The sequence below is a fragment of the Aotus nancymaae genome, unplaced genomic scaffold, assembly GCF_030222135.1.
Source record: "Aotus nancymaae isolate 86718 unplaced genomic scaffold, 86718_ANA_hifiasm-v0.15.2.pri h1tg000032l_0, whole genome shotgun sequence".
NCBI lineage: Eukaryota > Metazoa > Chordata > Mammalia > Primates > Aotidae > Aotus > Aotus nancymaae.
Genome location: NW_026988445.1, coordinates 13,549,319 through 13,572,025, shown reverse-complemented (window position 1 = coordinate 13,572,025; position 22,707 = coordinate 13,549,319). Strand labels below are relative to the sequence as shown.

The 22,707-nt window shown below is 46.2% G+C and overlaps 1 protein-coding gene across 1 annotated transcript in view; it reads left to right on the top strand.

The window, feature by feature from the left end:
- Positions 1-12,160: 12,160 nt before the first annotated feature.
- The window catches only part of PARP1 (poly(ADP-ribose) polymerase 1), a 47,183-nt gene continuing 36,636 nt past the window's right edge, over positions 12,161-22,707 (top strand). The window contains exons 1-2 of the mRNA XM_012459811.3: positions 12,161-12,443; positions 17,893-18,058. Coding sequence (XP_012315234.2) covers positions 12,324-12,443; positions 17,893-18,058 — 286 coding nt within the window. The 5' untranslated portion in view covers positions 12,161-12,323. The remainder of the gene's footprint in view (positions 12,444-17,892; positions 18,059-22,707) is intronic.

Genomic DNA, 22,707 nt, shown 5'->3' with positions numbered 1-22,707 from the left:
TCACACCACTGCACTCTAGCCTGGGGGGCAGAACAAGACACTGTCACCACCCCCCTAAAAAAAAAGAGTTGAGGGAAGGAGATGCTGCAAATTCTCCCCACCCAAAAACCACACCCTGGGGATATTTGTCTAAAAAACATCTTTAAAAAGAAAACACACACTACAAACTGATAATACAGGCCAGGCATGGTGGCTCATACCTGTAATCCCGCCACTTATGGGAGGCCAAGGCAAGAGGATTGCCCGAGGCCAGGAGATTGAGACCAACGCAGGCAACAGAGTAAGACCTCATCTCTAGAGTAAAAGAAAAAAACTAGCTGGGCATGATGGCATGAGCCTGTGGTCCCGTGGTACCCAGGAGCCTGGGGCAGGAGAATCACTTGAGCCCAGGAGTTCAAGGCTGCAGTGAGCTACGACTGTACCACTGCATTCAGCCTAGGTGACAGACCGAGACCTTGTCTCTAAAAAAATAGGAAGAAATAAACAAAAATATAACTGAGAATACAACAATATTAAGTATCAATTGTGGAATGACTAGAACTCTCATATATTGCTCTTGAAGGTGTGACTTGATAAAACCATCTTGGAAAACTCTTTGGCAGAGTCTACCAAAGCTAAACATATACAAACCCTATGACTCGGTAATCCCAATCCCAAGTGAACATCTAACCAAAACTGATATTCAGGAGAACCGAAAGGTATGTACCTTCAAATGGACAGCAAAAAAACTTGAAATGGGCAAAAAACAACAACAACAACAAAAACTAAAAATAGCCCAAACATCCATCAACAAAAGAATGGAAAGTAAACTGATGTCTGCTCACCCAAAGAAATAGCACGTAGCGATGAAGATGAACCAACTGCACCCACAAGCAAACTGCACTCCAACCTGGGTGACAAGAAACCATATGGGTGAGCCTCACGTTCATAATGTTGAGCAAAAGCACAAAAGATCACCTCATTTATAATTCCACTCATAAAAAGCTCAAAAGCAAGCAAAACTATAACGGTAGAAGTCAGAACTGTGACTGGTGGGAGGTAACCGCTGGGGAGGATGCTTGTGAAGAGCTGGAAGTGTTCTATACCCTGACTTGGCTGGTGGTCATGTGGGTGGATCCCTCAGTAAACAATTTATCAAATTGTACACCCCAGGTACACCCATGTCACTGTATGTATGTTATTCTTCAATAACGTTATTACAAATAAAATTAGAAAATCGGCCAGACGCACAGGCTCACACCTGTAATCCCAGCCCTTTGGGAGGCCAAGGTGGGCAGATCACTTGAGCCCAGGAGTTCAAGTCCAGCTAGGCAACATGGCAAAACCCTGCCTCTACAAAAAATACAAAAATTAGCCAGGCATGGTGGCGAGCGCCTGTAGTCCCAGTTACTTGGGATATGAGGCGGGAGGATCACTTGAGTCCTGGAGGTCAAGGCTGCAGTGAGCCACATTGGCGCCACCGCACTCCAGGTTGGGCGACAAAGTGAAAACCTGACTCAAAAAAACAAAATAGGCCAGCCGTGGTGGCACCCACCAGTCATCCCAGCTACTTGGGAGGCAGAGGCAGGAAAATTGCTTGAATGCGGAGGTGGAGGTTGCAGTGAGCCAAGATGGTACCACTACACTCCAGCCTGGGTGACAGAGTGAGACTCTGTCTCAAAAAAATAAACTAAAAGCAGCAAATCATTTGCTTCTCAGAATTCGAAGGACTGTGCATTTCCTCATATGTTCACAGCTGTGGATATTGTTAGTCTTACACCTGTAATCCCAGGTGTGTTCCTGTGGATGTATAAACGGGTACAGACTTTCCAAAGCACAATTTGCCAGAATCTCTAAAGATTTTAAACATACGCACTTCATCAGCAACCCAACTTCTAGGAATCCATCTCAAAGAAATCATTGCAGAGGTATACAAAGACAAATGTAGAAGAGTGAATATGACAGCATTATTTTTCACTTTTTTTTTTTTTGCGAGACAGAGTTTTGCTCTGTCGCCCAGACTGGAGTGCAGTGTCACGATCTCAGCTCACTGCAACCTCCACCTCCCCAATTCAGGCAATTCTCCTGCCTCAGCCTCCAGAGTAGCTAGGATTACAGGCGCATGCCACTGAGCTCAGCTAATTTTTGTATTTTTAGTAGAGACGAGGAGTTAGGCCAGGCTGGTCTCAAACTCCTAATGTCAATGATCTGCCTACGCAGGCTTCCCAAAGTGCTGGGATTACAGGCATGAGCCACTGTGCTCAGCCTATTTTTCACATTTTTTAAGAGCAAAAAAAAAAAAGGAAAGGAAACAAACTAAACAATTCAATTTTTTTTAAAGCCAAGTAACTATTTGTATATTTTCTTTTTTTATTATCTTTAATTTATTATTATTATTATTATTTTAAGACGGAGTCTTGCTCTGTCACCCAGGCTGGAGTGCAGTGGCATGATCTCTGCTCACTACAACCTCCATCTCCAGGGTTCAAGTGATTCTCCTGCCTCATCCTCCCGAGCACCTGGGATTACAGACACGTGCTATCATGCCCAGCTAATTTTTGTATTTTTGGTAGAGACGGGGTTTTACAATGTTTGCCAGGCTGGTTTTGAACTCCTGACCTCGTGATCTGCCCGCCTCAGCCTCCCAAAGTGCTGGGATTACAGGCGTGAGCCATGGTACCTAGCCAGTTGACACCTTTTTCTTCTCCTATAAAAGATATATCTTGGAATATATCTCTGAATTTCTTCTCATCAATACTACACAATTTTGCTGTTGAAAAATCTGATGTCAAATTGATTCATTCCTCACTGCAATCTGTACTTTCTCTCTGTAAGTTTTCATAATTTTCTCTTTATCTTTGAAATTTTTGTGATGCTATGTAATGAGTCTGTGGGTGGGTTTTTCCTTTTCTTTCCTGTCTGAATTTTTATGGCCCTTCCAACCGAAGGTCTTTCTCTCTCTCTTTTTTTTTAATTTTGAGAAACTTATCTCAATTATTTCTTGAAATATTTCCTTCTCTCCATTAATATTTTTCTCTTTTTAGGATTTCTGTTATTTCTGTTATTCAGATATTAACATTTATTTTCTAGCCTCAAGTGGGTAGGTAACAATGCCAATATCCAAAATCCAAAATAATGAGCACTGGAAAATGATTGTGGTTAAGGAGAAACAGGAAGAGTTCACTGTGTTTATTTTAATAACCAAAAGTTAGTCATACATTACTTAAGTACAAGTAACTTTATTTGTAATTAAAGTACTTATGGAAAATAATAATATTTTTCAAAAAAAAAAACAAAAGCACCGTATGCAGACAAAATCTGAAGAATGTGACCAAAGTGATACTCAGGATAAAGAATATAGCCTTAAATACACATATTAGAAAAAAATAAAGTGACAACTCAGGAATGGAGGCATAGGTGGATAATGAAGTAGAACTTTCATCTTTTGTTCTGTATACTTTTGTTTTATCTAAATCAGCTCATCTCAAAGAAATATAATACAAGGCATACATGTAATTTAAAATTTGATATTAGCCACATTTAAAAAGTAAAAAGAAATTGGTAAAATTGGTTGGGTGTGGTGGCTCACACATGTAAAATTAATTTTAATAATATATTTTTAACCCAACATCCCAAAATATTATCATTTCAACATGTAATCAATATAAACAAATTACTAATGAGATTTCAAACTCCAACGTGCATTTTACTTACAGCATATCTCCATTCAAACTAGCCACATTTCAAGTGCTCAACAGTCACATGGCTAGTGGCTACTGTATCAGACAACACAGATCTAAGTCTTTTACAACAGATGGATTTCTACATTACATGTGAAATATGAAAACTCGGCCCCAGCTGTGGCCCCTGGCTGCGGAGGAGTCCGAGAGGCTGCCGCCGAGCCGGGGCCTGAGAAGCCGCCACCTCCTCCACCACCCGAAAACCCAGAGTACCCCGCACAGGTCTAGACCCAGTGTGCCTGGTGGGCTGTGCCCAGGTTCAGAGTCACGCCACCCCGTGGGTGAAGCTCGAGGCAGTAATGGAGCCACTTGCAGCAGCAGCAGCAGCAACAGAAGCAGCCACACCTGGCTCCTCTGCAGACGGATACCAGAGAGAAGCAGGGCCAGCAGATGAGAGAAGCCCGGCTCTTGTACGCCCAAAAGCTGGCCACACAGCCGGCTCTCCTTCTGCCACACCTGGGAGGCCTTCTGGCAGCACTCCCTTGGGTCCCTTAGCCAGAGTTCCAGCCACCACAGCAGTGGTCCAAGGTTTTGAAGAGGGCAACGTGCACTCAGAGCCTGAGGAACAGGAAGGAGGTTTGGAAGATGAGGATGGGGATGATGAAGACCTGCACCTAAGCCTGTGCCCCTGAAGCCAGCAGTGGAGCCTGGCCCAGGCCACCCTCTACGATGGACACTCAGTTTCATCTGCTACACAGGTATGGCCCCCAGTGTCTGTCTTCTCTATGCAAAGCTTGGGCAAACTAAGAAATCACCTGTCTCTGCCTTTTGGAACTAAGAATTCAAATGGATTCAAAATCAATGGAAAAAAAAAAAAAAGAAATATGAAAACTCAGTCTAGATGAAATAAATTCAAGTAACATTATCATTCCTTAAAAAAAACTATCACATTAATACAAGTATGATTCACCTGTATTATGAATTGGCAAACAGTTGTTAAAAGGAATGAAGTGTCCCATATGCTGACAGGAATAGGAATCTCTGAGATGTTAAAGAAAAAAAAACTCAAGGTACAATATGTATATAATGTGATCTCAAATTCTGTATGTGTGCATGTGTGTGTGTATAAAGAGAGAAGGAATCCAGCAGGAAAGAAGCCAAACTAGAAACAGGGAAAAGTGATGACCTCCAGGGTATGGGGATGGAAAAGGATTGAGGGGAAGGAAGGTTTTCACTTATGCCTGTGTTCTTTAAATTTTTGTTTGTTTGTTTACCTTTATCCAAGAGAAACCACAAGAAAGCTCAGTCTCTCTGTCTCTGTCTCTCTCTCACACACCCCAGGACAGCAGTATTTGAGCTCTGGAGTTCCATGAGAGACAGCGAGCCTGTGAGGTCACATTTCCTTGCTCCTGCTCAGCCCCTCTGCCACCCACCATGCCAGGAACTGAGGTTTATTTTGGGGCAATAGACACTGGGAGCCATAGACACCTACAAAATTCAGAGACAATTGCTTGAAAAACAGGGATTTAATTAAACACACATTGTTTGAGGGTCAATGAAATGTCAGGCATCAAGGGAAAAAAAAAATAAGTAAGCATAGTTTCTGCCAAGGAAGACGTGAAACTAGCAAAGGGGCCAGCTCTGGACGCAGCTGACTGCAGCACAAGGAAGGGCCAAGGAGGCAGCAGGGCGATCAGCCCACAGAGCAAGGAGCCTGGAAAGAGATCAGCTTACAGGGAGGCTCTGCAAACAGGGGAAGGCATCTCTATAGTCCATCTGCATTTTAGTTTCGTTCTTTCCATAATTTTTTGTCTCTTCTTTCTATTCTATGAGATACCCGGGTATCCTTCCAATGCATTTCCCATTTGGTTTATCTTCTTTCAAGCTAAGTTTCTATCATATATAACCGTTAAGTTTATTACAGGAGTTCAATAGAGGGTTTTAAATAAAGTAGAAGTCATGATCAAATTTATTTATTTATTTATTTATTTATTTATTTATTTATTATTTATTTTTGAGACGGAGTTTCAATCTTGTTACCCAGGCTGGAGTGCAACGGCGCGATCTCGGCTCACAGTAACCTCCGCCTCCTGGGTTCAGGCAATTCTCCTGCCTCAGCCTCCTGAGCAGCTGGGATTACAGGCACGCACCACCATGCCCAGCTAATTTTTTTGTATTTTTAGTAGAGACGGGGTTTCACCATGTTGACCAGGATGGTCTCGATCTCTTGACCTCATGATCCACCCGCCTCGGCCTCCCAAATTGCTGGGATTACAGGTGTGAGCCACCGTGCCCAGCCCATGATCAAATTTATTTTTACGAAATAGAACTTTAGGTGAGGTGGCTCACGCCTGTAATCCTAGCACTTTGGGAAGCCAAGGAGGGTGGATCACCTGAGGTCAGGAGTTGGAGACCAGTCTAGACAACATGGCAAAACCCTGTCTCTACTAAAAATACAAAAATTAAGGCCAGGCGCAGTAGCTCATGACTGTAATCCCAGCACTTTGGGAGGCTGAGGCGGGTGGATCATGAGGTCAAGAGATGGGGACCATCCCGGCCAACATGGTGAAACCCCGTCTCTACTAAAAATACAAAAATTAACTGCACGTGGTGGCGAACGCCTGTAGTCCCACTACACTCCAGCTTGGAGAAAGAGCGAGACTCCGTCTAACAACAACAAAAAATTGCCAGGCACGGTTGTACATGCCTGTAATCCCAGCTACTCAGGAGGCTGAGGCAGGAGAATTGCTTGAACCCAGGAAGCGGAGGTTACAGTGAGCCACACCACTGCATTCCAGCCTGGACGATAGAGTGAGACTCCATCCAAAAATAAAAAAAGAAAAGAACTAGAAATTTAACAATGGATGGGTTGGAAGAGGAAAGGATGACGGTTAGATGACAGATGAGATGGTAAGGGCCATGACAGTAAGGGGAATGGTCAGGTGGTGAGGCGGCAGACAAGGTCTAACGACCAAAGTATGAGCAATTCACCAGAACTTTCTTTTTTAAATTTTTAAAAATTTATTATTTTTAAATAGAGATGGACTCTTGTTGGGTCAGGCATGGTGGCTTGTGCCTGTAGTCCCAGAACTTTGGGAGGCCAAAGCAGGCAGATCACTTGAGCCCAGGAGTTTAAGACCAACCTGGGCAACATGGTAAAACCCTGTCTCTACAAAAAATACAAAAGAATTAGCCTAATGTGGTGGCATGCACCTGTAGTCTCAGCTACTCTGGAAGATCACTTGAGCCCAGGGAGGTAGAGGCTGCATAATCAAGCCACTACACTCCAGCCTGGGTAACAATGTGAGACCCTGTCTCACAAAATACAGATAGGTCTCAGTCTCACTATATTGTCTTCTCAAAACCAGACCCCAGACAGGTCTTGAACTCCTGGCTTGAAGCAATCCTCCTGTCTCAACCTCCCAAAGTGCTGGGATTGCAGATGTGAGCCACTGCACCTGGCCACACTAGACCTTTCCAGGTTCATGTTGTTATCTGAAAACCAGTTTAAAAAAATACCTGCCTCAACAACTGTGAAAAGAAGGCGGAAAAAAATACCTACCTAGAGACGCTGCCAAGGTAAGTGAGAGCCGAATGGACATTGAGTGAATCTGTGTGTCACTGAGCAGAAATAACTAAACATGGGCAAGGAGAGCCCAATGATCCCAGGGGCAGAATGTCATCACAGGCATCCTGCACACACCTGCCAGCATACGGGAGAAGCAACCAGACGCTTCCTTCATCTTCTCAGAATGTTCATTAACAGGCAGAGAAATGTGGAAAACCTTACTTGCTAAAGAGAAGGAAATTGGAGGCATGGCCAGGAGTGTTCAAACCCTTTATGAAAAAGAAATGAAAACTTATATCAAAAGAGATACAGAGAAATAAAAAAGAAAGAGAAATAAAACAGAAACTCAGGGATTCTACTGCCCCCGAAGGCCTCCTTCGGCCTTTCACTTTGTGTTCTGAATACTGCCCCCAAATCAAAGGCGATCCGGGTCTGTCCATTGGCAGTGATGCCGAGAACCTGGGAGGGACATGAGTGACCATGCTGCAGGCTCCTCGACTGAAGGACAAGCACCAAGAGCAGAATGCTGCGTATCCAGCGAAAGGAAAGCTGATGTGGCAAAAACGATGCTGTCAAGGCCCCAAAAAGCAGAGGAAAATACGAAGAGGAGAAAGACAAAAAGGTAAAGATAAAAGATAAAGTTGATGATGATGACAAATATGGTGGTTCTATGGCAGCTTTTTTTTTCTCTTGTCTATAACATTTTTAACCTGCCTCGACACAGCTCACTTGTTTTAAAGAAAAATATTGGAATGTAAAGCCACATAAGATTTATTTGTAAACTGAATGATGGCATTATTTTTTCATTTTTGTATTATTAACAAGAATTATCAAGTAATTCTTTAGACAACCCTGTCCTGGTGGTATTTTCAATAGCCACCAGCCTTGCCTGGTATTCTATAGGGGTTATAAATAGGCATGGGAATTTCGAATTTAAGGTTCTTGTTGGTGCATGGTATAAGTTAGTTATACACAAGTCTGAAGTAACGTTATTAATTAAACGGTTGAGCTGTGCAAACGGAGGGCCAACTGTAGGATTCAGTCATTCATTCAACAAATATTGTTGAGTATTTGGCACTATTCCAGTCACTGAGGATATTGCAGCAAAACAGACACAAGCTCCTGCCCTCGTGGAGCTTACATTCTGGTGAGGAAGACAGACAGTAAACATACATATATATATATGCATCAAGTATGCTGTGAAGGATAATAAGTGCAAAAAAGAACTTAAAAGTAGGGCAGGAAGCAGTGGCTCACACCTATAATCCCAGCACTTTGGCAGGAAGATTGCTTGTGTTCAAGACCAGCCTGAGAAACATAATGAGACCTTCTCTGTGGCTGGGGCAGTGGGAGCCCTGGGGAGCAGGCAGCAACAAAGTCTGAGAAGTAGCCAGGGACCAAGTCCGGCCTTTGGGAGAAACTTGCATTTCAGCCTAAGTGTGATAAGAAACCTGTGAAGGGTTTTGAACATGGAATTGACACTAGTTGAGTTCTAAAGGGACCTCACATGCTTTCATGGGGAATAAAAGACTGCAGGAGGGCAGGCATGGAAGAAAACAGGTTCGAGACTGTCTCAGAGCCACCAAAAAGGATGGCGGCTGGGCCATGAGAAAGGATCAAAGTCAAGAAGTTAGAATTCAGGGATGGATTGAACATGGGGCCAAAGAGAAAAGAGGCAAGTTGACTACAAAGCACTTGGCCTAAGTAATGCAGAGAATGGAAGGCCATTTCCTGAGATGGGAAGCACTAGGGCAGTTTTGAATATAAGTGGAGATGCACATAAGCCATTCAAACAGAAATAATGAGAAGGCAGTAGGTGATAGCTGGCTTTTCTTAGGTTCTAGGGCAGGAATTCTTAACCTTTTGTGTGTGTGCCTACGACCCCTTTGGTGGTCCATGAAGCCTGTGGACTCCTTTCTAGAATAAATATTGTGGAAAACCTACCTTAATGCAATAGTAGCTTCTAGGTACATTATCAGGCAAACCATCCCAGAAGTTACAAAACAGAAAGCCCCACAGACCAAATTATGATGCCTGAATTGCAGGGTTTATTGAATCCGTTTAAAACCACTTGCAGCAGGAACTCAATGGGCTGGATAACATACACAGGATAGGGTACAGGCAAGGTGGATGGACCACACCACCAGAACCCAGAGTTAGGCAATATTTGCATCTTTTCTTTTCTTTTTCTTTTTCTTTTGAGACAGAATCTTGCTCCGTTGCCCAGGCTGGAGTGCAATGGTGCAATCTTGGCTCACTGCAACCTCTGCCTCCCAGGTGCAAGCAATTCTTGTGCCTTAGCCTCCCCAGTAGCTGAGATTACAGGTGCGCACCACTACGCCCAGCTAATTTTTGTATTTTTAGTAGAGATGGTTTTTCACCATGTTGGCCAGGCTGGTCTTGAACTCCTGACCTCAGGTGATCCACCCGCCTCAGTCTCCCAAAGTGCTGGGATTACAGGCATAAGCCACCTCGCCTGGCCAATATTGATATGTTTCCCTCTCTGCTGCATCAGCCCGTCACACTGATGGTGGAGTTTTGAGAACCAGAGTTGAGGATGCTCACGGCGGCTTAACAGAGGGTACCTGGAGCAACTCACACTGCTCTACAGAGAGACACAGGGGCAAGCACACTCAGCCACAGCTGCTGCTCACCAATCAGCCTGCTGAACAGACCTGAATTTTATCTCCATTTTTGGGGGCAGAGCATATGGCTGCCAGGATAAGACCATAAACTTATCACCAATGAGTGGCCATTTGGGGATGATATAGTTGTCAACCCAGAGGATGGCACGATCATGCCTTTTGACTTAATCATTCTCTAAGTAAAACTCTTCTTTGTTCCATCATGTTTTCCACTTATTCTGTTTACCTTCAAAAAAATTGTTTTTTGAGACAGGGTCACACTGTCACCCAGGCTGGAGTGCAGTGACACTATCACGGCTCACCACAGCCTCAACCTTCAGGGCTCAGGTGATCCTCCCACCTCAGCCTCCCGAAGAGCTGGTACTATGGGCACCTGCCACCATGCCCAGCTACCTTTTGTAGAGACGAGGTTTTGCCATGTTGCTCAGGCTGGTCTTGAACTCCTGGGCTCAAGGGATACGCCCGCCTCAGCCTCCCAAAGTGCTAGGATTACAGTCATGAACCATGGCTCCCAGCCTACCTTCAACGTATCTAACTAGTTACTAACTTTTAGGATTCGGCCTATGTCTCACAGCATTCTTGCTTACCCAACATCCTTATCTCTTAAGCTACTAACTTCTTCTCTGTGGTTAACAGTTTCTAAGAGTTTTATTCATCTGCTTATTTTTCTTGTCCCCTACAGCAGAGCTGAATATTTTCAAACACAGTACACTCATGTTACAATCTTTGAAATGAAAAAAAAATGCATAGGATTAGAAAAGAAACCAATTTTAATAAACTATATTTTAAAGTATAGTTCTATATTAAACAGCAAGATCTAGGCCAGCTGCAGTGGCTCATGCCTGTTGAGAAACATTAAGTTTACCCTGCCCCCATGGCTCCCTGGTGGAAGTTGCTTTTGGTTTGTCATTAGTGGTAGCCAGGTAACACGTGCCTACCTGGTATATTCCTGAGTTATGTGTATATGTAGAACATTTGTGTATTAATAAGAATCACCTGTCAAAGAGCAACTAGCTGTGTGGATGAATCTCTGCGAGGCCTTCAGTCCTGGAGAGCTGTCAGCCCCACAGGCTCTCAGGCTGTTGGTCCCTAGGATAGATCCACTCTGTTGGCTATGTGGGTGTCTGCCTCTCTCAGTACCTTCAGCCCGCCTGGGTGGGAGTCTCTACTACTGTAGTTGGTTCTTTGTACATGCCTGTAATCTAATCCCAGCACTTTGGGAGGCTGAGGTGGGAGGATTGCTTGAGATCAGGGGTTCCAGACCAGCCTGGGAAACATGGAGAGATTGCCCATCTCTTTACACATACACACACACACACACAGAAAGAGAGAGAGAGAGAGAGAGAAACAAGATCTAGTAGCAACAGGTCTAGTCATTACTACGATTTCAAGTAGTGATGAGCTTAAGAATATTCTGAGTTATCACCAACAACTGTAAAGTAACATAAACACATCCGTGATGACTATTGCCCACAAAGTCACAGGTACTGCTAATACTCCTGGGATTTGTAGTCAAATTCAAAATGAAGAAAATGCTAGGTTTTAGTTGGTATTTTGTCCCAACGGTCTATGGACAGCAGGTTAGAACACCCGCCCAAGCCAGGCGGGTTGACCTCGAACTGCAGGGTCCACCTTGGGCTGATCAACCATATTCCCGAAGGGGCCGGCGCCTCCCGAACCCAGCCGCCCTCAGGGGAGGGTGGACACACTTATAAAACGAGTTTGGGGCCGGCCTAGTGGCTCACGCCCGTGATCCCAGCACTTTGGGAGGCTAAGGCACGAAGATCACTTGTAGCCAGGAGTTTGAGACCAGCCTGGCCAAGTTGGCGAGACCCTGTCTCTAAAACAAACAAACAAAAAATTTAATTAGTTAATTGTGGTGGTGTGCGCCTGTAGTCCCAGCTACGCAGGAGGCTGAGGTGGGAGGATCACTGGTCCCAGGAGTTCCAGAGTGCAGTGAGCCATGACCTCGGGACTGCACTCCAGTGCGGTGAGACTCAGAGCGAGACCCAGTCTCAAAATAAAAAGGCAGGGCGGGGAATGGGGGTAAAGTTAGTTGTGAGAACAAGTAAGACTTCCTGGGCTAGAACGATTAAAGGGGTAGCGCCCGGTCCACCAAAGAGTTACTAGCGCAGCCCAAGCCCCACCTCAGCGCCCCAAGCAGCGGCCTGCAGAACTCCACCCGCAGGCGCCCAGGAAACTCCGCCCCTCGGCCCGCAGGGCGCGCGCGCGCCGCCAGCCCCGCCCCGTGGACGTGGACTCCGGGCGCGTTCCCGTTGCCAGGCATCAGCAATCTATCGGGGAGCGGCGAGGGTCGGCGAGGTGTGCTAGACGGCGGCTCTGGGCGCTCAGGCGCCTACGGCCGGGTGAGCGCGTGCAGGGCGGCGAGGCGGCGGCGTGTCTCCAGGTCTTGGCGTTGGGCTGCCGAGCTTCGGCGGCAGCTGGGGGAGAATGGCGGAGTCCTCGGATAAACTCTACCGAGTCGAGTACGCCAAGAGCGGACGCGCTTCTTGCAAGAAATGCAGCGAGAGCATCCCTAAGGACTCGCTCCGGATGGCCATCATGGTGCAGGTGCGGGCCGCTGTGCGGCGGCGGGGCGGGGACGCGGCGCCCAGGGTTAACTGTGTCCGGGAAGGCTGGGGGAGGGCGGGCCAGGGGAGCAAGTGGGCCCGGGCCCTCGGAGAGGCGCTTGGGGCCTGTGGGCCGCGGCCGCCCCTCCTCCCCCGAGCGGCCCGGCAGAGCCTTCCGGAAGGTTTTGCTGATGTTGCAGGAAAAGCCCGGGAAATACAGCCTGCAGCTGGTGCTACCTTTCGCTTTGTGAAAACGAGGAGCCGCTTCTCTCCTCCTTGCTGGGTGGTGGAGTTGTTTTATTATTGCCATTCGCCTCAGGGGTGGGGGGTGGGAAATTGTGCATGGTCTTCTTAGGCTAATCTGATTTTGACCTATCTTATTCTCTAAGATTTTTGTCCTACATGGATAGTGGCGACTGGCATGTGGGGATTTTTTGTTTGTTTGTTTTTTGTTTTTTTTTTGAGACAGGGTTTCACTATGTTGGTCAGGCTGGTCTCGAACTCCTGACCTCAGGTGATCCACCCGCCTCGGCCTCCCAAAGTACTGGGATTACAGGCGTGAGCCACGGCGCCCAGCGATTTTTTTTTTTAAACCTATTTTTGGCCGTTATTTCAACACGTCATTTCAATGCTCACCCTCATTTTGTATTTTAATTAGGCGAAACTATGCAGAGTTGTCATTTCTGTACAGTGCATTCACTTTGAACCTACTTTGTCCTTTAAAGTAACATTCTCCCCAAATTTTCCAGATTCACAGACGCGTTCTCTTGGGGCATTGCAGCTGTCTGGTTTGTTTTTTACATATGGGCTTTTTGATCGATTGAAGATCCCCTTCTGAGGTTTCCTGAGGCTTCTGTGAGGTGCTGGGCTTGAAGGCCCCTGCCAGTTCCCAGGGGCTCCAGCCTGCAGCTTCCAGTTTGCTGATGTCTACCTTTGTGTTAGTAATTCTGGTTCTCCCCTTCCCTGTTCCTCCTCATTTCCAACATATTACCCAAGCTTAGTGTCATGGTCAAGGTAGCTTGATTTTCTTCCCTGCCATGAGCTGTAATGTGTTTTAGGAATGACTGGATAGCCCTCAGTGGATATTCAGTACTTAGAGAGTACAGGGGAGGGCGGGCGAGGTTTACCGAGTGGGTACCTAAGCACCAGGTGTACTTCCGATATCTTATTTCACAATATGTCTGTCATCTTGGTGTCCTCAGGGCATACCTAAGTCCGTACATGGCATACAGTACTTATTTCGTAGGCATTTGTTAAGTTCTAAGCACTCTGTTAGGTTCTAAAGACACAGAATCCACCCTTGGGAATTTCCGGTTTGGTTAAAGGGAAAGTGACTGGTAAACAAACATTGTCGTATGTAGGGGTGAATGCCACCTGATGGAGTTGTACTCCAGGCGTTGTGCACCAGATGTCCCAGCTAAGTGTGGAAGCTTGATTAGGAGTTGTCAATTCACAGAAGTGGAGCAGAAAGATCCTCCGAGGATAAGGGAGTAGACAGGGCCTACAATTCTAAGAGCCATGTTTCCCACAACTTATTTTCAATATATAAGGCAGCCTGTTCTCACTCCTAGTACAGAAGTTCTTAATCCACGGTCTGTGGGATGGTAGATAGGAGTCAAGAGGTCTGTGAGTTTACTTAAGAAAAAGTTATCTCCATCTCCACTAACTTGTAGTGCAATTCATCATTTCCTCTAATCATAAATGTAAGCAGCAAAGCAAAGGCATATTAGTAGTCCCTATGATTTTTGTCACCAGTAGTAATTGCAGATATTTTCATGTCACTTTACAGTTGAGAGTTTCTCAAAATATCATTTACTCTAATCGCTACAAAAATCACAGTAGTTATTAGAGGTGGTACTAGATCTTGTTATTTAATACTTTAAAGCTCATGGGTTACTATACTCCAAATTACCTTTCAAATGTTTTGATAATTATTTCAGTATGTTTCCTTTTCAGCCCTTTTGTTTGTTTTGTTTTTGTTTTCCTTCTGTTTTTTGAGATGGAGTCTCACTGTGTTGCCCAGGCTGGTCTGAAACTCCTGAGCTCAAGTGATCCACCCACCTCAGCCTCCTAAAGTGCTGAGGTTACAGGCATGAGCCACCACACCTGGCCATTTGCGAGACTTTCTGAGAAAGGAACATCCATGGGCCTTACCAGGTGGGCAAAGAGTACCATGTTCTGGTGGAAAGACGACAGAAAACCCAAATCCAGCCCTTGTGTTGAGGCTAGAACAACACCGCTGTTGAAGAAGTTGGAGGAGGCTTAGCTGTGGGAGAGGCAGGATGGAGGAACCTGAACCTGATCAAGTTTAACATTCTGGGGCAGGGCACGGTGGTACATGCTTGTAATCCCAGCACTTTTGGGGTGGGCAGATCACTGTAGCTCAAGAGTTCCAGACCAGCCTGGCCAACATGGTGAAACCTTGTCTCTACAAAAAAGTACAATGATTAGCAGGGCGTAGTGGTGCATGCCTGTAGTCCCAGCGACTTGGGAGGCTGAAGCTGGAAGATTGCTTGAGCCTGGGAGGTGGAGGTTCATTGCTGTGAGCCGAGATAGTGCCACTGCACTCCAGCCTGAGCGACAGAGCCAGACCCAGACCCTGTCTGAAAAAAGAAAAAAAATACCAATAACAACATTCTGGGCTTTCCTTTGGTATACTTGGTAGTGAAACTCTTTATTAAAAGTAAGTGGTTTTTCTGCAATTGTGATTGAGGGTGGATTCGCAGTTTTAATTCAGAATTTGAAGTTGGTCTGGTAGGCTGAGCTGGTGAAGGCCAGAAAGAAAGAAGCCTTTTTTCACCGTGCTTGAATTTAAATACCTTCTTTTACATTAATATGGGAGTATTGTTCTCTGAGTATCAGATACCTGGTACTTTAGCCCTCTTGCCTGGGGCATCCTGGGAGGGATGAGCTGGGCCCTCCAGCATTTTGATGGGAGGAGGATGGTGGGTGGACCTGTGAGTTACTCTGTCCTGGGAGGGTTTTAGCACCTGGAGGCATACGGGTGAGGTCAGTTCGTTCCCTCTGGCTTAGGTGGGCCAGTAGCATGGCCTGTTTTGCACGGAAGCGAACTTAGTTCACCAGCTGCTGTTCGGGTGAGGACCCTGGTAAGTGTCAGGTGCTCAGTTTTTGCTCGGGTACACAGCCAAAGATTCTGCGCCTTGCCTGAGCTGTGCAGCTAGCAAATGGAGTCGATAGTCTTGTGACCTTGGTCTGGTGCCTTTCTGCAACATCATTCTCAGTCCTAAGTTTTGGGGTAAAGCATTGCTTTGGTCAGGGGTTCTTCCACTAGGGCCCTTGTCCTATAAGCTTATGCTGTGATTGCACCATTGGGCAGCACCGTGCCAGTGATTGGGGGAGACAGCACCCAGAGCAAAGGGCAGCAGGTCTGGGGCCCCTGGCAGAGCCAGGAAGAAGTGCCCTTTTATACAAGGTAACCTGAACATTGCACAGGAGGGGTAGACAAGCAGGCAGAGCCAGGTTGAGGCCACTGCAAATGTTCCATGATAGCCAGATGCTTAAGGATCTCTATCAGCAGCCTGGGGGAGATCTGATGGAATGTTTGAGAGCTGGAACATGTTGTCTCTTCTACAGCATCCTTCCTTCTTTTTTTCTTCTGTCTGACTTGGAGACCTCAGCAAACACTGTGTGCCCCTGTGACAGGTGTTGTTAGAGAATAGCAAGATAGGCATCTTGCTCCTTCACGAGCTTCTAACTGGGTGCAGGACACAGGCATTGATCAAATAATCACCAAGTGCATAGTTCCATTGCCCAGGCTGGAGTGCAGTGGCACAATCTCCGCTCATTGCAACCTGCGCTTTCCCAGGTTCAAGCAATTCTCCTGCCTCAGCCTCCTGAGTAGCTGGGACTGCAGGCGCCTGCCACCATGCCTGGCTAATTTTTATATTTTAGTAGAGACCAGGTTTCACCTTGTTGATTAGGCTGCTCTTGAACCCCTGACCTCAGGTGATCCACCCACCTGGGCCTCCCAAAGTGCTGGGATTACAGGCATGAGCCACTGCCCCCAGGGCTCTGAACGGGGCCGGTAGCATTCCAAACCCAGGGTAAAGCTGTTGTTGAGCTGCCATAGCCTTAGCTGTGCGTTTTAATCCATCACATCCAGAAAGAGGCTACTCACAGTGGAGAGAGCTAGTGGGACACCTTATTGTTGCTTTTCCAGAGTATTTCCCCTGTCCCCACAACTCCGTCCTAAAAATTCAGTGCAATATTTACTTTTAATGCTGGTTTAATATTCTTACTGCATCTGCGTGACGTTTAGTTTCATGTTCTATAAAAGCAGATGTTTGGGACTTCCTTTACTTTAGCTAGATCTCAGTTGGTATATTTATAAGTAGCTCTTCCTGCTGGGCAGTGGAGTGTGGTGGGAGGAACCACGGTGTCAGAGTATTCATTTGCAGCCTCTGTGACTCCCAACCCCCCAGGCAAGGATTTCCAGCCCCACTGTCTTCTTCTGTGAATGGAAGTGCTGGTTCCCACCCAGAGGCAGGTTGTGAGATTACACTGGATGGTTTAGGAAAGGCACAGGGACCCACTATATGCCCTGTCTTCCCCTTCTTCCCAATTGCTGTCACCGCCCACTCTATAAAGCCAGGGCTGGGCAACAGAGCGAGACTCTGTCTCAAAAAAAAAAAAAAAAAGGCCAGACAGTGCTTGAGGCCTGGGAGCAGTACCTGACCCTGTCACAATGAAAGGCCTAGTGGGAAGCAAACCACCTGGAGAGGGGAACTGCTTTCTCTGTGGCCAGACTTCCTAGGTCCTGCACCTGGGAAACTGCACCCCCGAAGGCCAGTGAGCAGCTGACTCCAGTTCCAGGCATACTGCCCCGAACCATCCAAAGTCAAGGTCCCCTCACAGACCTTCATTCATTCCATTCCCATCTGTGTGGTGCTGCGAGCTTGACACTTTTTTCTGACACACTTTCTCTGCTTTGCTCCTTATCTGGGTCTTGTTCCTCGTTATTCTTAACTGCAGAAGCACTTAAAGAGCCCTTTCTGGGGCACACAGGCCCTTTGAGTCCAGGCGTGCCTAGAGCAGTTGTCTGACCATTCCCAGCAGATGCCACAGGGTTGTGACTCTGCACGGGTGTCTTTGTGTGTTTCACTAGGCCATGAGGCAGCTCACCACTGAATGTAGAGGGATGTGGGGCAGAGCTCAGTGGTAAAAGGCCACCTTTCTCATGGCTGTGTTTGGTTTCCTAAGAGAATGAGCTTGGGAACAGTGGGCCACAGTCTTGTAAGCTGTGGGGAAGATCGTCAGAAGGATTCTGCAGCTCTTCATGTGAGAGTGGAGACTGTCCTCCTTTCACAGATAGGAGAACAAAGGTTTCATGTGCTGTTCCAGGGCTGGCGCTGGGCCTGGGGTCGAGGTCTAGTGGGTCTAAGCCGTAAGTTAACTGCTCACTTACCTCCCTCTGTTTCTCTTCCTTCTAGTCACCCATGTTTGATGGAAAAGTCCCACACTGGTACCACTTCTCTTGTTTCTGGAAGGTGGGCCACTCCATCCGGCACCCTGACATTGAGGTGGATGGGTTCTCTGAGCTTCGGTGGGATGACCAGCAGAAAGTCAAGAAGACGGCGGAAGCTGGAGGAATGACGGGTGTGTACAAACTGGGGCACACAGGCATTCAGCCCCCACCCGGAAGCTGTCAGGGGGGCCTCTTCTCACAGAGCGAAGGAAACTTTCCCAGCTTTCCCTATCCCACATGTGCAGATCAACCGTATGGTACCCCTGTTATTTCAGCAACACCCCCTGAACCCAGCATCATCTGTTGCACAATATTTGGTATTTTATTTTCCGGATGCTTGGAAGTAGCCTTTAAATTTGTTTTTTTGTTTTGTTTGAGACAGAGTCTCGCTCTGTCACCAGTTTGGAGTGCAGTGGTGCCATCTTGGCTCACTGCAACTTCTGCCTCCTGGTTTCAAGCAATTCTCCGGCCTCAGTCTCCCGAGTAGCTGGGACTACAGGTGCATGCCACAACTCCCAGCTAACTTCTGTATTTTTAGTAGAGACGGGGTTTCACCATGTTGACCAGGATAGTCTTGACATCCTGACCACATGATCTGCCTGCCTTGGCCTCCCAAAGTGCTAGGATTACAGGCATGAGCCACTGCACCCGGCTTGTTTTGTTTTTAATAGACTTTATTTTTGTTCATGGCAAAAGTAAACAAAGAACAAAGAGTTCCTAATACCTCTCCCGCTCCCACCACACAGCCTCTTCCTTGTCAACGTCTCCCACCAGAGTAATACATTTGTTACAATTGAAGCACCTACACTGACACATCATTATTGCCCAGAGTCCAGAAACTCCTGACGTATACATTCTGTGGGTTTGGACAAATGTATAATGACATGCATCTGCCATTATAGTATCATAGAGTAGCTTCAGACCTGCACCCTTCTGCAGCCCCCTTAAGAGAAAGGAAGAATAGCTCATCTCTGAGTGGGGAATGAGGTCGGAGGCAGGGCTCAGACACCAAATCAACCTGAAGACTAACAAGCAGGGATGGGGAGGAAGCAGCTTTCCATAAAACACCCACCGGTGTGCCGTATCAATTAACTTTTGCCATGGCAATACCTGGAAGTTACCACCCCTTTGTGTGACAACAGTCTGATGACCTAAAAGTTAACTACCCCATTTCTTAACATGTCTGCATAATCTGCCCCTTAATTTGCATATAATTAAAAGTGAGTATAAATATGACCTCAGAACTGCCTTTGAGCTGCAGCCCTCAGCACACTGCCCGGGGGGTAGCCCTGCTCTGCAGGAGCAGTCATGGAGCTGTAACACTGCCGCCTCAATAAAGCTGCTTTCTTCTATCACCGGCTCACTCTTAAACTCTTTCCAGAGCAAAGCCAAGGACCTTCCCAGCCTAAGCCCCAATTTAAGGCTGGCCTGCCCTGCATCAGTTTCACTGCTCTTAAAATCCCCTGCGCTCCACTTTTTCATCCCTTCTCCTCCTAATTCCTGGCAACTACTGCTCTTTGTAATGTCTCCACAGTTTTCTCCTTTTACGTCTTCTCCCATGTCTTAGTGCAGGTCATGTCAGGTGACGTGGAGAGCAGAGCATAAAGGAAAGCTATTAAAAGCTTTATTAGGAGATGTAATCCTAGGGCAGCAAGAGAGAGGAAGGGAGGAAGGAGGGCAAGCACAATGCTATATGTTACCAAGCTGGCCATGGCTTCATGAGAGACAGCCAATGGCTTGGTCATGCAGGATGCCCTCGCACAAGTCCTTTGCCACCAAGCTTCAGAAGAGCCCCTTGGAGCAGGAGGAAGGGAGCAGCGTTATCCATTCTCCTTTGTTTCTCATTGGTTCAAGCTCGCCCGAGGTGCTGTGGTTCTCTGCGCTTCCAGATTGTGTTGCTGGCCTCTGTACAGTCACCATGCAGCCAGAACTGCCTCTAGATCTGGAAGTGGCAGGAGGACTCAGTCCCTGGTTTTGACAAAGTTTGCCTGTTGGTGACAGTGCTGTGTTTGCTACTGTGGTGGTCACCACAGGGTAGGTAGGTATGCCAGGATGTCGCCCTTACCCTGAGGTAGCAACAGTGCTAGGGAACAAGGCTGTGGCACCAGTGGCCACTGTTAAGTAGCCCAGCCCGGGGATGTGAGTGAACTATGTCTAGTATGTGTATTTTTTTTTTTTTTTGAGATGGAGTTTCGCTCTTGTTACCCAGGCTGGAATGCAATGGTGCGATCTCGGCTCACCGCAACCTCCTCCTCCTGGGTTCAGGCAATTCTCCTGCCTCAGCCTCCTGAGTAGCTGGGATTACAGGCACGCGCCACCATGCCCAACTAATTTTTTGTATTTTTAGTAGAGACGGGGTTTCACCATGTTGACCAGGATGGTCTCAATATCTTGACCTCGTGATCCACCCGCCTCGGCCTCCCAACAGTATGTGTATTTTTATGGTTCCTTGTTTTTTTTTTCTGGAGACAGTCTCCCCTCTGTCGCCCAGGCTGGAGTGCAATGGTGCCATCTCGGGTCACTACAACATCTACCTCCCAGGTTGAAGCAATTCTGCTGCCTCAGCCCCCTGAGTAGCTGGGATTACAGGTGTGTGCCACCAGGCCTGGCTAATTGTTGTATTTTTAGTAGAGATGGGATTTCACCATGTTGGTCAGGCTGGTCTCAAACCCCTGACCTCGTGATCCTCCTGCCTCTGCCTCCCAAAGTGCAGGAATTATAGGCGTGAGCCAGTGCACCCACCAGTTCCTTGTTTCTTTTAACATCTAAATGTTTACTCTATTGGAAGTTATCCTGGTGTGTGCTGATGTGTTGTATGAGGCATGACTCCAGTTTCTTTTTTTCCCCCAGATGATGATGATCTAGTTTCCCTACTTTGTTTATTGGCTTATTCATCTCCCCCATTGATCCCATTGTATTTCGGGGTCCTTTTAAAAATTTCTGTTCCATTGTCTGTTTAACCTTTTTTTTTTTAAACAGACTTTTTCTCTTATAGCAGTTTTAGGTTCACAGCAAAATTGAGCAAAGTACAGAGTTTCCATATACACGCTAGCCCTCCTCACCCTACACATACACAGCCTTGTCCACAATCAACATCGCCATCAGAGTGGTCCATGGTTATAATTGATGAGCTACATTGACATATTATCTCCCAAGGTCTGTAGTTTACATGAGGGCTCACTCTTGGTGTTGTACATTCTGTCAGTTTTAACAAATGTGCATTGATAGGCATGAACCTTTAGGTAGCCTTCAGAGTCTGTTCACTGCCTGGGAAATCCTCTGTTCTTTGCGTATTCATTCCTCCCTCCCCGCTAACCTCTAGTGACCACTGATCTTTTTGCTTTCTCTATTGTTTTTCCTTTTCCAGAATGTGACATAGTTGGAATCATACAGAAGGTAGCTTTTTCAGTTTGGCTTCTCTCACTAGTAATATGCCCTTAAGATTCCTCCATGTCGGGCCAGTCACAGTGGCTCACTCCTGTAATCACTTTGGGAGTCTGAAGCAGGCGGATCACAAGGTTAGGAGTTCAAAACCAGCCTGGGCAATATAGCAAAACCCCATCTCTACTAAAAATACAGAAATTCAAGTGTAGTGGCACGTGCCTATAGTCTCAGCTACTTGGGAGGCTGAGGCAGAAGAATCCCTTGACCCTGGGAGGCAGAGGTTGCAGTGAGCCAAGATCGCATCACTGCACTCTAGCCTGGGTGAAGAGCAAGACTCCATCTCAAAGAAAAAAAAAAGATTCCTCCATGTCTTGTCGTATTGAAAGCTCATTCCATTGTCTTGATTACCACGTTTTTTTTATTCATTGACCTGCTGAAGGACATCTTGGTTGCTTCCAAGTTTTGGCGATTATGAACAAAGCTGCTATAAACATCCATGTGCAGGTTTTTATGGGGATATAAGTTTTCACCTCCTTTGGATAATCAAGGTGTACAATTGCTAGATCATGTGGTGAGAGTGTATTTTGTAAGAAACTGCCAAGCTATCTTTCAAAAAGCTGAATCATTTTTGCATTACCACCAGCAATGGATGAGAGTTCGTAGCATCATCCATCTTTGCCAGCATTTGGTGTTGTCAGTGTTTTGGATTTTGGCCATTCTAATAGGTGTATAGTATTTTAGTATTGTTTTAATTTGCATTTCCCTAATACTGTAACTATCTTGAACATCTCATATGTTTATTTACCATCTGTATATCTTTGGTGAAATGTCTTCTGCCTGCCCCTATCTCCGCTTTTTCGTTTGTTTTAAGATTGTCTTGCTCTATCACCCAGGCTGGAATGCAGTGGTGTGATCACAGTTCTCTGCAGCCTTGACCTCTGCTCCCACCTCAACATCCCGAGTAGCTGGGACTTGAGGTGCACACCACCATGCCTGGCTAATTTTCTTAAATTTTTTGTACAGACAGGGTGTCATCTGTTGCCCAGACTGGTCTCGAACTCTTGGTTTTGCCCTTTTTAAAATCAGATTGTTTTCTTATTATTGAGTTCTAAGAGTCCTTGGTGTATTTTGGATGACAGTTCTGTATATCATATGTCTTTTGAAAATATTTTTTCTCCGTGTATGGCTCATCTTCCACAGAGCAGAAGTTTTTAATTTTATGAAGTCTAGTTTATCAGTCACTTCGTTAGCGGATTGGGCTTTTGGTGTTTATAAAAGTCGTCATCAGACCCAAGGTCACCTAGATTTTCTTCTAGAAGTTTATAGTTTTGTAGGTCTGTGATCCATTTTGAGTTACTTTTTGTGAAGGGTGTAAGGACCGTGTCTAGATTCCCTT